Source organism: Eucyclogobius newberryi, unplaced genomic scaffold (genome assembly GCF_026437365.1).
Source record: "Eucyclogobius newberryi isolate DKJ021-1_F unplaced genomic scaffold, fEucNew1.0.hap1 SCAF_8, whole genome shotgun sequence".
Taxonomy (NCBI): Eukaryota; Metazoa; Chordata; class Actinopteri; order Gobiiformes; family Gobiidae; genus Eucyclogobius; species Eucyclogobius newberryi.
The window spans coordinates 22,184,898-22,198,304 of NW_027316500.1; the positions used below are offsets into that span (position 1 = coordinate 22,184,898).

At 37.7% G+C, this 13,407-nt stretch overlaps 1 protein-coding gene across 2 annotated transcripts in view; it reads right to left on the minus strand.

Annotated features, from left to right (window-relative positions):
* Positions 1-13,407, minus strand: part of adam12b (ADAM metallopeptidase domain 12b) — a 104,991-nt gene that overhangs the window by 50,108 nt on the left and 41,476 nt on the right. For both annotated transcript variants that reach the window (XM_072437086.1, XM_072437085.1), the window contains exons 4-7: positions 7,734-7,812; positions 4,235-4,314; positions 2,784-2,967; positions 1,586-1,651 (exon numbers count right to left, since the gene is read on the minus strand). In XM_072437086.1, coding sequence (XP_072293187.1) covers positions 1,586-1,651; positions 2,784-2,967; positions 4,235-4,314; positions 7,734-7,812 — 409 coding nt within the window. The remainder of the gene's footprint in view (positions 1-1,585; positions 1,652-2,783; positions 2,968-4,234; positions 4,315-7,733; positions 7,813-13,407) is intronic.

Genomic DNA, 13,407 nt, shown 5'->3' on the forward strand with positions numbered 1-13,407 from the left:
AACTTTATATTTGATAACTGGTCGGCTGCATGTCTGTAAGCAAAAGCATCTCCTCGAAGATAAATAATTATTAATAATTAGTAATTTTGATTCGAAAGAGCACCAATGTAGGTCAATGTAGGTATGACATCCAAAATGGTTGGAAATAAAATAAACTAATATAGAATTGTAAGAGTAAACTTGGAACAGTCTTGGTTTTAGTATTTCTACCATGTTTTTTTGGTAAGTACACCCAGTAGTCCTCCAAAAAGGCTGTTTAAGAATCTTAAACTATAACCACCATTTACTTTGCGGTTCTTCGGTCTTACTTTTTAAAGGCATCACAATGACAATATTTACACAGTATGAGCCGAGTACACATCTGGTCCTGTATGTCTCTATATGTATCTGGTCTATATGAAAGATGTAAAAAGCGCAGTGGATCTGGCAACATCTGTGTTCTCACTTAGAACAGTGTGCCCCATCACTCAAACCTTCAGACTGTAATAGATAGTGAGCCAGGTGCATTTATCTTTAGGAAGGAGGATTATTCTTGCTTTTTCAAGTCCGAGATCCATCACAAAGACTTTCAAACGACTATATTTAATCATTTCAAAGCTGGTGAAAATGTAACTCAATTTCTTTTTACTTCCCTCTTCTAGAATTGCTACAAGACCTACTTGCATATTATTCTTAAGTTAGGTGCCCTATGCAATTTTACGTTTGGACGTTGTATCTGGAAATATTTCAATGCATTCAAACTAAAATGAAGACAAAACAAATAAAATCATTACATTACAGGACAGTTATAACATTAGAGATTTGCAAGCACCAGTAGATCCATCAATAAGAATATTTGCTTTGAATCAACATAGAACAATGGTGATAGAATGTATTAAAAGGTTTACTTTCATAAAAAGGTGGAAAGTCGCCTGCATAATTCCATAGAAATAGAAAACCATATTTCAGAACATTTTCCATGCACTTTGATACTTTCAATGTCATTCTGTGGAATATTAGAGCAAAAGGAACAACATTTCAAGAGGACGCAGGCCGGCAAAGGACACACATTTCTTATTGTAATAAAACCATCCAAAATGTTTTAGTATTTGGCTAAAAAGTTACGTACTGTGCCTTTAAATAAGGTGAAAATTATTTAGATTTTGAGTGTTGCATCCAACCTTGCACTGTGTTTTCCAGCCCTTGGCATTATTAACATCACAGTGTCGGTAAAATTAAAGGTATGTTTCTAATCGTTGTTTGTCACATGGAAAAATGAATCTTTTTAAATATGGCATTTTTATTTGGAACGATATGCAGCAATTCACTGACATGACAACACTAGATATGACGCGGCTGAATCTGCTGGCTTCTCTCCCCTCGTTTCCTGTTGCAGAACGTGGGGCTGGGAGAATCATTGCGAGCTCTTCCTGTCTGTGCCATTGGACCACACTACTGGTTGCACACTGACCTAATTCCCTGAAGTCCCCGGGGAGCCTCTCTGTGTTACTGCAGCTTACCCAGACGCTTCCCCTGCGCTAACAAACCTCCCCGTACGGACGTCCAGTCACTTGACACACAGCAGTGAGCCGCGTGGGAGCGTTACCTCTCTGTTGTCGGCCACGATGATCAGCTCCACGTACTTGGTGGTTTTTTGGGCGTGCCGTTTGTGCTGAGGGAAAGCAAAAAGATAAAAATATACAAATTAAAAAATAAGGAAACTTAAAACGCGTGAAAGGAGATTACAGAATATTTTTCTGCCTACAAATAATGTAATATTAGCATAAGAAATAGTACTTTAGTCCACATTGAGATTTTTTAGATACATTCACTTAAGCAAATAAAAGTGACTTAAAGGCTTCTAGATAGAGAACATTTACAAATTAAGTGCATTATTGATGAAAATTGTTAACCTTTTTTTGTTTACTTTCGTTCACTAGGGGTCGCGGGTGACTAGAGCCTATCCCAGTGACATTTTGATTGAATAATGTCTTTATATATTTTTTTCAATGTGTTTTAGAGTCTGCATAGTCAAGAGAACAATAACAACTATCAAAACTACGACAACTTGATGCCATACTAGGTGTACTGCATGTATAATGTATATCTAATCTTATTATATAAGTAATAAACTACCACGCAGTTTTAAGTAAACAAAAAAAAAAGGGTAAAACATTTTTTAAACTTCCATTTAAGGACTCATGGTTTAATCACATAGACTAGAATTTCCAGACCATTTAACTTGGACATATCACATGAGTTGACATGTCATTACTAATTCCATCTGCATATGTTCAGTAAAACGAATGCACTTTAATGTGATTTTTCTGGCTGAAACCTAAAAATGCCAAAGTCATAGAAGGTAATGTGCTGAATGTCCCTGTCCTCTGCTGTGTCCTGTCCCCTCAGAACATAAAACGACAAGGTCATTATGGAGTGCACACTTATAAGACTTCCTACCTGACATAAATTGAGTTTGGTTAATGTTGGGTGCTAGGGGCCAGATGGACACCTCACCTGTTCCATTCAAATTACAGCCAAACCTTCTGCTTCCGCCGTCCCATTTGGGCTCAGAACATACATAAAACCAGCCAATGGCCAAATCAATGACACATTTAGGAAGTTATCCAGATCAGGATCCTGGCCAAGCTGCTAATCTTCAGTCAAAAGCTATTCATATTTCATCAAATCTACTTGTGGATGTACCCCAAAGCAAATCAAGCAATTACATCCACGGGAAGCAATCAAAAAGATGAATTACTGTACATTTGAAGGATGCTCTCTGTTGGAAGGAAAAAACTCACCCTTGTGTGGAAGGATTGGAAAGGGTTTGTGATGGGGTGATGCGGAGGGGAGGAGATATTGGAGAGGTGACCACAGGACCCTGCAGACAGCGTGAGCTCCTCTCCTCTGTAGATGAAGTGGTCGGTGTCTCGGCCCGGCGCTGGCTCCATGATAAATGTCCTGTTCTGAAGCGAGATGAAGCCCCTGCACACACACAAGGGTAGGGTTCAGAAACAAAGACGCACGGCGCAAGTAATATCCTGTCTGCAAGGAAGAATGTGTCTGTGACAGTATCGAGACTATTTATCAGGGGCAACTTTTATATTTTGTATGTTATTTTAGAGGTGTGTATATATTTTCTCTATAATTACTATCTCAGCATAATTCCAATAACAATATAGTGCCATTTTGAAGTAATGTGTGTACAGAACTGATCTAAAACAGGTACTGCTGATAGCCTGGCCTTTATATATCTAAAGTTCAAGGCACAGTAGATTGTGTGCCATTATTGAATTATACATGTATCACTGTTTGAAAAAATATATATTGGCAGGTGAAATGGAGACATTTAACTGGTCAAGATTCAGTTACTTCTAAGCATCAATGATTTATGTCTTTTTATTTGAAAGGTCCACGACCAAATGTTGTCAATAAAAGCACGTGTTGGGAGTAATTTTTTCACTATTGTTCACTATTTTTAACATGGTGTTTACATTTATTGAAGATCTGTATTGTTTATGTTCAGGAAATTAATACTGAAAGGCATTTTTATGTGATTTAGGAAAGACAAAACTAAATTTAAACAAAATTTTAAAAATTGACTTTGCTCAATGTGAGAAATTTGTCACAATACCCAGTTCAATTAGCATGATTCATTTTCTCAACATTTTGTTAATTCAACTGTCTATGTTGAATTAAGTCCCCACCATAATTCAAACATTTGAGAACCACCTGCTTGGTTTCACATTCTCACCACATCCAAATTTGAAAGATATTGAAAAGCAATAAACTCTTAAGGGATCCAAAAAGTCTTCAATATTTTCAGTCCGCAATGCCATCGATAAGTACAAGAACATAAAATGACATACTTCTACATCAAAAATCAATGCTTTTCACATCTTTCAAAAAGGTCTGGTTAATTAAGCATGCAAGTGCAACGTGCCCTGAAGTCTCTTATTTCCAATGTTTCTGGTCATTAGCACCATCTCGATGCCAATTACTTGCACAAGAGGAGCAAAGATATTTACCAGCTCCCTCTGTGGACATGCCCAATGAGGCGTGACATTTCGCTTGTTTCCTGCGGGGCGTCCAGTGGCACATACTAACTATCAGCTGACACTCAAAGCTCTTAAGACAGACAGGATGGTGCTCTGAATGAGGAGCGTAAACATGATCAGTGGGGAGGCACACAGCAGTTAAAGGCCAGCGTGGAGATGCCCCTTGAATAGAAACGTCTGATTACACTCCTCACCGAAGAAGACCGGAGCAGGCGCTGAGTGTGACGTCCGAGTCCGGCTGGCCCTGGACCTCGCCGTGATAGTAGCAGTTATTCTAGAAAGGAATCACATCACCAAAATAGGAAAATTAAGAATAATTCATTAATATACACAGGTTTCTTTATGTAGCTTCACACATTTTGCAGACCAGCAGAATTTGAAATCTACAGTATATAACACTTACAGTATTAACACATTCAAATGAGCAGAAAAAACATGAATGACTCAAAAGTGAAGCCACAAGACTGATGGCAATCGAATCAAAATCGCAGTTTAAATGGTCGCCGTTAGCAAATTGCAAAAGTAGCAATAATTTACTCATGTACTGAAATCTGCATATGCTTGTTGTATTGGTTTAAGCAGATCAGATTTTAATTTTCTCTCAAATGACACATAATGTACAGTAGATTTGCAAATTATGTTTTAAAATATTATTTTAAAACATAATTTGCAAATCTACTGTAATTACAACAGCAATACAAACGCAATTCATAACACAACATTTTTCATCAATTGTTAACCGCTCGCTACTATATGGCAAACAATACAAAAATGTACATTCTAAAAAAAGCTCAGGATGGAACGCAAAAAACATTTGTTGAAAGTGTACAAAAATTAAAAAAAATAATCATAACACAATCCCGAGCTCTATATACTGTCATCTGAAAGTGCATACGTCCATCGTTATGTTTCAGAATAGTATGTCCTTTCTTGAAAACGTCACGAAAAACTACAGCGGAAAAACGTCAATGGGAAATGACATTAACGTTGTAATTGTTTTTTTGCACAGCACTTCGGAAGCAAAAGAAACGAGGACATCTAAAGAGCTGCATTGAAATGGCCTCGCTCAATGTCAGATTGTCGGCACCACTCCAAATCTCTCAACCGGGGAAAGGAAATATACCTGGGAACAGACTTTTATTTTTTGCTGGGCTCAACTTGACCTAAATTACCCAAATGGAAAAGCAACATTAGTCAGGTTTTGTTCTGTGCCTTAATGGTTGTACAATAAAATATTTAGATGTTCGGGGGCCGCCTTGAGGTTCAGACAGAAGAGAAGAGATGAAAGGCATCAGGGTTAATTGTGCTCAGGGGGTTAGACATGGAGTTTTTAAAAGTTAAGAGAGGAATGGAAATCTGAACATTCTCAACACTCTGAGGACAAACAGTTACTGAACAGGCTGCTGATTAAAGCAGAGCCGAGATCCTGCAGGTGCACAGAGTGTAATAAGAAGATTACACCAGTGACAGAGGGAGAAACGAGGATGCGTTTTCACAAATTAAAGGCAACAAGGGGAATCTGAGACCGATTACTGCACATTATAATGGTGTAAATGGTTTAGTGAGCCGTCATACTGCATCCAAGCCTCAATGAGTTACCAAAGTAATTTGGGGCTTAAAACAAATCAAGGGACAATGGTCAGTACTTAGAGCTGTGCCTTTTTTCAACTATCTGTCTTGTATTATTCAGTTACAGCTGTTTTTATTACTTTAAATATTCCAAATGTTACATAGTGTATATTTGACTTTTTAGTTTGTAGCACACATTTGGGAAGTATGTAGAGTTTCTAGTATAGAATATTTCCACTGAGATAGGTCACAATGAGTTTCACAGAGACAAAAAAGGAAAGAAATAGAGTAGTGTACATTAATAACAACACCATATTTTGTCATAGTGGCCCTGAACCGATGGGGGCGGAATTAATTGCTCAAAGAGAAAGCTTTGTACTCATGCAGATTCAGATAAAACTGATGGCTGAATAATTTGTTGTGGGCTGAATAAACCACCCAGCCTCCCCTGCCATTTTGTGTAGGGCAAAACCACAACTGCAAAAAGAGGCTGTGACTATCTACGTATATATACTTCTGCTTCCAGTCATTATTGAAGTTAAGAATTGATTTCAAGTTAGAGAATCAGATCCGAATCAGAAAATTGTCAATGAACAAAATTCACAAATATAGGAACTTGCTTTGGTGATTCGGTGCAACATACAACGATGAACAATAACAAAAACAACAGATAAAGAATCAAATAGGGCATGCATTGAAGAAAAACTATTTTAATTACTTTAAGATAAAAATAGGCTTACGATGTATACAAAATGTACAGTTAAATTTACAGATGTAGTGAAGAAAGTGAGCAGTGCAGTGAGTGTGTGAGTGATTGAATGATAGTTAAAGTGACAGTGTTTAAGAAGTGTTCATGAGTCCAACAGCAGAGGGAAAGAAACTGTTCTTGTGGCGGGAGGTTCTGGTGCGGATGGACAGTAGCCTCCTTGAAGCAGGCTGGGACATGGCATGACTCCAGGGAGGTGTTAAAAATGTTTGTGAAGATCGGGGTCAGTTCTCCTGCACAGGAGATTAAGGTGGCGGGAGAAAGACTGTCTGATCTAGCAGCTTTTCGGGGGTTGGATTTCCGAAATAGTCCTGTCTCTGAGAGAGCGATGGGGGAGTTGGTGGGAAGGTTGGATTGGCAGAGGTAGCCACAGTGAGGGGGGATCTGTGCAGTGCTGTCACCAGTCCTGTGCACTGCCTCCTTCTGCTGCCTTAACTGCCTGAGTTTTGGTGTGAACCATGGTTTGTCATTGTTGAAGGTGACTTTGGTGTGTGTTGGTATAATGCTGTCCTCACAGGAGTCCGGGAAGACCTGCTCCACACGCAAAACCTGGTCCGTGAGATAGTATTGAAAAATAATATTGAGTGTCACAGCCCCGTCTTGTTGCCGAGTGGTGTTGTTATCTTGAGTGCAGGTGAAGTTTGTTGCGGCCCTGTGACGCACTGTGCCTTTGGAAGAGCGTGGCTGGTTCTCGCTCGTTCATCCTGTTTGCAGCCCGGTCCACCTGCGAGCACCGCACTCTGTTCCTTATTTTATTGAATCTACAAAGCTACCTCACCAAGATTGTGCATGAAGCTGTTTTTTTTTATTCATCTTTGTATTTCATGTTTGGAGTAGTTGTTGTCAAGGCCTGAATCAGGAAAATGACAAGTGTTTTCTCATGTAATTCATTGGTCCCTTACAAAGACTTAAAACTACTTAATGACTTTGTTTAGCACGAAATTATTCTGTGACTGCTTCACTCGAAATTACTAATGAAGCCATATTCAGCGCATAATATAACATTTTTCAGATGTGTAATGTTAAGAAATAATATAAATGTTGGTAGAAGCATTTTGAGAATCACATTTTGCATTAAAATAAGCGGATTCTAGACTCAAAATCCTATTTATCACGCTGTATGTAAACTACTGCTTATCAACAAGTAGGTCAGGGGCTCTTTGCTAATCAGTCACACGAGCTTTGGGAACAGGGAGATTTCCGCCAGTCAAAAATAACACTACCCATAAACCATGTCACCTCAAAAGTCCACAAGGCTCCGTCTTGGGCCATTCTGAATGCGTCAGTTTTTACAGCTTGACTGCCCGGGCGCCACTGTAGGTCGAGCTGCCCATAAATGTCAAAAGCTGGCACCGTACCGTAAAGTTGTGAGCACCCGTGACTGTGCTTCCATCCTCCCGGTAATGTGTCTCTGTGTAATGACTCGCGAATAGTCCCCTAAGAAGAGAAAAAGAGAAAAATAGATGAAACAAGATATCCAAGTTGATTTTTATGCTGGAATTTGAGGGCTAAAGCTGTATCAAACATTCAAGAGAAAATGTTGTGAATTATTACGCTGCAAACAGGTAAAATATGAATAATTGTGAGTATATCCAACTAAATCAAAGCAAAGCAAACTTTATTTATGAAACTATTTTCATAAAAAAATGTAATACAAAGTGCTTTACAGTGCATTTAAAAAGAACATTCTTGCATGCCTGTCCACCCATTTGACCCTCACAACTAGTTTGCGTGTTTCTGTCTTTGTTTAGGTAAGTTTCTGATCAACATATGTTTTCTATATTTAACGATTAATAGACGTGCGCGTAATGTGTAGTTTTTCTATAGATTGTGTAACCCTTGTTCAGGGGAGTGGTATAATCATATTATCTATTTTCATTTAATTTGCCCTTGAAATCCAAATAAAGGCTTATCTGATCTCCAAAACAAGCAGGTAGCAGACTTTCCACAAGAAAATTTGCATAGTCCACATCTAATGCGTCATCTAAATTAGTTATAAATCTCACTCCGTGGACAAATGATATTGCTTGAAACAACAACATTGAAAGCAGACAGCAATACCTTTCAAATCTACCTACAAAACAACCAGAATCTAGACAAAATTAGGCAAATCAAGATCCTGATCGAGTTGCATTTAAACCAATGTAGTGCAGCTGATATCCGTCCCTGAATCCCCCGGCGTTCAGATAGACGGGAGACAGAATCCCCGCCGAGATCATTATTTTGGACATGTGCGCTGGGGTATATTTGAGACGTTTGTTTTTTGCTCCTCGGGGCGTGAGCAGATGGACATGTGAACCCCACCCAGAGCGCTGGCAAAGGGGTGGCAGGAACACCCGTCCTCCGCAGCTGCAAAATCACACTGACGCCGGGCGGATCCGAGAGAAGGGAGAGAGAGAGAAAGAGAGAGAGATAGAGAGAGTGAAAGAAAGAAAGAAAGAAAGAGGGGGAGAGAACTGTCAGCACAAGTCAGAAACACATTTTGAGCTCTGTTTGTGTGATGTCATTACTGTTGAGTTATAGCCAAACAGAGGAAGACGTGTCCAAAAGGCACATTTCTGAAGTGCGGTTATATTAATGGATGTAAAATTAGATCACATTCGTCATAAGAAAACAGCTAATCCAGGCTACATTTCTCTCAGTGCTGGATTATGGTGATATTATATATATGCATTCTACTGTCACGGTTTTAAAAACTCTAAATTCAGTTTATCATTCGGCTCTAGGGTTCATTTGAGAAGGATACAGAACTCACCACTCAGTTATACTCTAAAGTAGGATGGCAATCATTGGATGTGAGAAGACACTGCCTTTTGTTTATTTATAAGGCTCTAATTGGTATTTTCCCTGATTCTTTATGTTATGATTATTGATATGAATATCAGATCAAGTATTCATCAATGAAGTCATACCGTGTCAACAAAGCCAGCAACTTTGCTCCTTGTCTGTGTAACAAAACAGAGCCTTTTAATGCACTCAACGCAAGCACTTGTTGAAGACTACCCACAATGCCAGTGCTCTTGCTTTATATGAATTTATTCCATACAGTGTGTGTTTTTATACATTTGTTTTATTCAGTTTGATTGATTGTTTTCAGTTAGATATTCTCTTCTTGTTTGTGTTATGTGTTTTTGTGTTCAACAGGGTACTCATGGAAAAGGGAGTTTCTCTTACTTCCTGTATGAATAAATATAAATACACAAATTTTGCCTGAGTGCATTAAAATAAGACAAGCTTCAGGTAATGCATTTAAGAAAATTAGTCTTCAAGAACAACTTTTCAGACTTTAAGGCTCTACTTTTTTCCCACGCTTTGAACCCTGCGGTCATTATAACGGTGCGTCTAATTTATAGATTTTTACTGGCTAATAGCCACCAGGGGGCAATCTAGCAGGAAGCGCATGCGTTTGACACAGTGTAGAAGATACATCAGGGGATACATCGTGGTTTCTATATATTATGCTTCAAAACGCTGTGTGCTTTATTACAGTCAGACTCATATTCACGGATAAATGAGTCTAATGAGGAAGTGAATCTAGACAAGGACATGCAATATAACGCAGTCTGCAGTTTAGAACCTGCCTTTCAAACCTGCATTTAAATGAGACTTTCTTGGCCCGACCTGACTCACGGGTCAAAGACAACATGTGCATCACTACTATGGACAATCTTTCTGTGTAAATATCTCATGTTACAACGTAACACTCACTCGATAAGTACGAGCACAGGAGCAGTTGACACAGGTAAATCAGCTCACACAGAGTAATCAAGGACAGAGGGGACAGTAGGGACACCTGTGATGTGTTCTGTGTAAGTTAAACTTCAAAATACTGTGTTTTATTACAATCCAACTCATTCACTTAGAAATGAGTCTAATTGGCGCAGTGGACCGCGGCTTATTGACAGGTGCGGCCCGTATATGGACAAGTACTATTTTCTTCGTAACTATTTATGAATATCTATAATTCAGGAGCGCTGTATAGCCCAAAAAGTATGGTATTTTTATTTTACATTGAGACTTTTTAAAGACACTACTAGGCAAATAAAGGGTGAAATATGGTAAGTGAAGGCTTCTAGATAGAAAATATTTAGAAATAAAATGAGTAGATAAAATCCTTTTTTTTAAAATTGTTTTAAAAAATAGTATTTTCATGTGTATTTTAGAGTCAGTATAATCGAGACAATTATGATTTCCAAAAAAAGACCACAATCATCGTTGCAGGCCTAGGTAATTCATCTTGGATGGCGTCGATATTCAATATTTTCAGAAGCTTGTAGATTTCTGATTGTGCCAGTACAACTGCATGTTTTGTGTCCAATCGTCCCATAAAAATCAAGCTGATATTTGCCAAACTCATTTCAGGGCTGTGCATAAGAAGATTAAATAAATACCCCTTTACTTTCTGAATAATATTTTTTAACTTAAGAATCTTTTAATAATCTTTCAAAACAAACTGTGTGTTGGACTAGTAGAGATAACATTTACAAGCTACCTGTATATGCAAACACTTTCTCTGTATCTGCCAGACACGTCAGGTCATTGCAAAAGCCGCTATATCAACAACAGGGTAAAAACAAACACGGAGAGAAAAATAATTGTGTGCCTTGGGATTCACATCTGAACCTTTAACCTCAGGTAGTTCAACAAACCAACTAAATATTGGAACAGAACAAACGAAAGGCCTGATACATCAAACTGAAAAAATAGCACGTACTATTTGAGGGGGAGTGGCATGTGATCGGAAAATACTCACAAATCACAAAGCACAAATCTGATATGTAAATGAGAGCCAGTGCCCCAGGCGTTCTGTACAGCCATATTATATAAAAGTAGATGGTAGAGTAGATGACTGATGAATATGTCAACATTAAAAATATATATATATCGATATCACACATTCATGATCATTTCTACTTCAGTAGCGTACATGTTTTGGCTTGGATTAAACACCATATTTTTTACTGATGAATGCCAATAACAGATGCAGTTTCTAAAGCAAACAATCTGAACGGTGAATGTTGAGAAATGTCTAAAATCAGAGGGAAATGTCCCTTTTCTCCGATTTAGACTGTAAGTAAAAACATGTTTGAGCCTCAACTGACAGTTATGACCCATTTAAACAGAGATCAGTCCTCATCAGTCTGGGCATCTCTGCTCTATCTGCCTTCATGAAATAAATATTATCGCTTGAATGTGCTTTATTATGCCATTAGCTCGGAGTAACCCCAATCTGATAAGCAGGCAGTAATCACTTCAGCTTAGCATATGGCATTATAATGGCCATCATAAGTCATTAAGAATTCATACGTAGCAAAAAAAAGTATTTCACTTACAGGAATAAGTAAATGATGAGTAAATGATTACGTTTGAAACAAGTAGGATTGTCAAAAGTATGAAAAATCAGGTACTAATCACTAAAACTAGTACCAAAAAAGGGCAGAATTTAGGTTTTTCTAAAGTTTTAGAATTATCTTCAGGTTTGTTAGAACTATAAGACCACATGGTAACATAAAGAATAATAAAGAATAATAAAGTAAATCAAGTATTATTATTTTGTGTTGAAGATTACAGCCAAAAAGCATCATTTTGGCTATTTATTGTGGTATCAAAATTATCATACATATCAATAAGTATTGAGTCTATTCCTTGAAATTTAATTTACAATTAAAATTGAGACAAGACAACACTAGAAACAAGAACATTCATTGGAACTAGCCAGAAATACAAAAATAAAACTAAATCTAGCTCAATAAACTTAAGAAATGAAAACTTCTCAAATATATGAAATGGTATTATAATTTGTGCATAATGTGTCTGTTTGGAGAATGTTGCTTGCTCTGACACATAAGTCCAGATTGTGTTGGCCAATAAAATGGATTTTTGTTGGACTTTGTTTGGGAAATGACTTGGCGTTTATGTCTCAAGATAATTTTTAATGGTTTTAATTTAAATATAGATGGTATCGTAAATATTCTAACTTTGCATATAACCAAAACAACAATTCTGTATATGCTTTTATTTTACGATATGAAGATGGTGCTTCGTACATCAAGTTCTATAGCAGGTGCGTGGGAAAAGGGGTGCGTAATGCTGAATACAGTATACTGAAAAAATCCTGCACACTGTCGTACTTGCAAGGTGAATTTTTATTTACAGGTGGAGAGGCAACTTTTCAGCAACTAGGCCTTCATATTTCTTCTTGGTATTTTTTATATAGTCAGAAAACAAGCTAGTCCGAAATACCATTTAAAAACTAACTCAAAAATGAAAATGTATCTCATTTTGTGCAAAATATGATTAAATCAATGTCCAGTTTTCATTTTGCATTTTGGAGGATGTTTCTTGAGGTCATTTCTATGACACTGAAGCTTTGCGTTTTACATGATGGACTCAGCCTGTAATCAACTGTTTGGCTTGGGTAAACAGGCTTTACAAGGCCATGAATATTTACTACGCTTTGGACAGCCTTTCTCTCCCTCTCCCTCCTGGCTTGTTACGTTTCAACTCCATCATATTGAACTGGAAGTATTTTGTTCATTCCAAAGTGACCCTGGTGGTGAATCTGAGAGGCAGTTCTCTACCACAGAGAAGAAAAAGCATTATAAATAAAAAGACTGGTCCTTTCTGACTGTTCTTATATGCATGTTTTTGGTTGAATTGGCCATTTTCATCTGTCAGCCCTGGATGCTTTAGTCATGCCATTTCTCCTGAATATGTAGTTATGTCCCCTTCCTTCCTGAGAGCCGGCTAAAACCTTTCTATTATTCCTATTTTTGTTGCAAATAACATGCACCCAATCAAACGCAATTTCCACTTCAGTGAGGAGGGAGATTGCTTTAGGTCACTAAAATATGTTCATATGGACCAACGTAACACTTAACAGATAGATGCAACTTTTTTAGGAGAAGGGTCTGTCACCTGCCTGAGATGATATTGCGTTGTCTGGAATGTTCCACAATATAGCATTTAACGGTCTCCATGAGTCTTATCCAAATGAATCTATATAATTCCAATGAAATAATTAGACAAGCA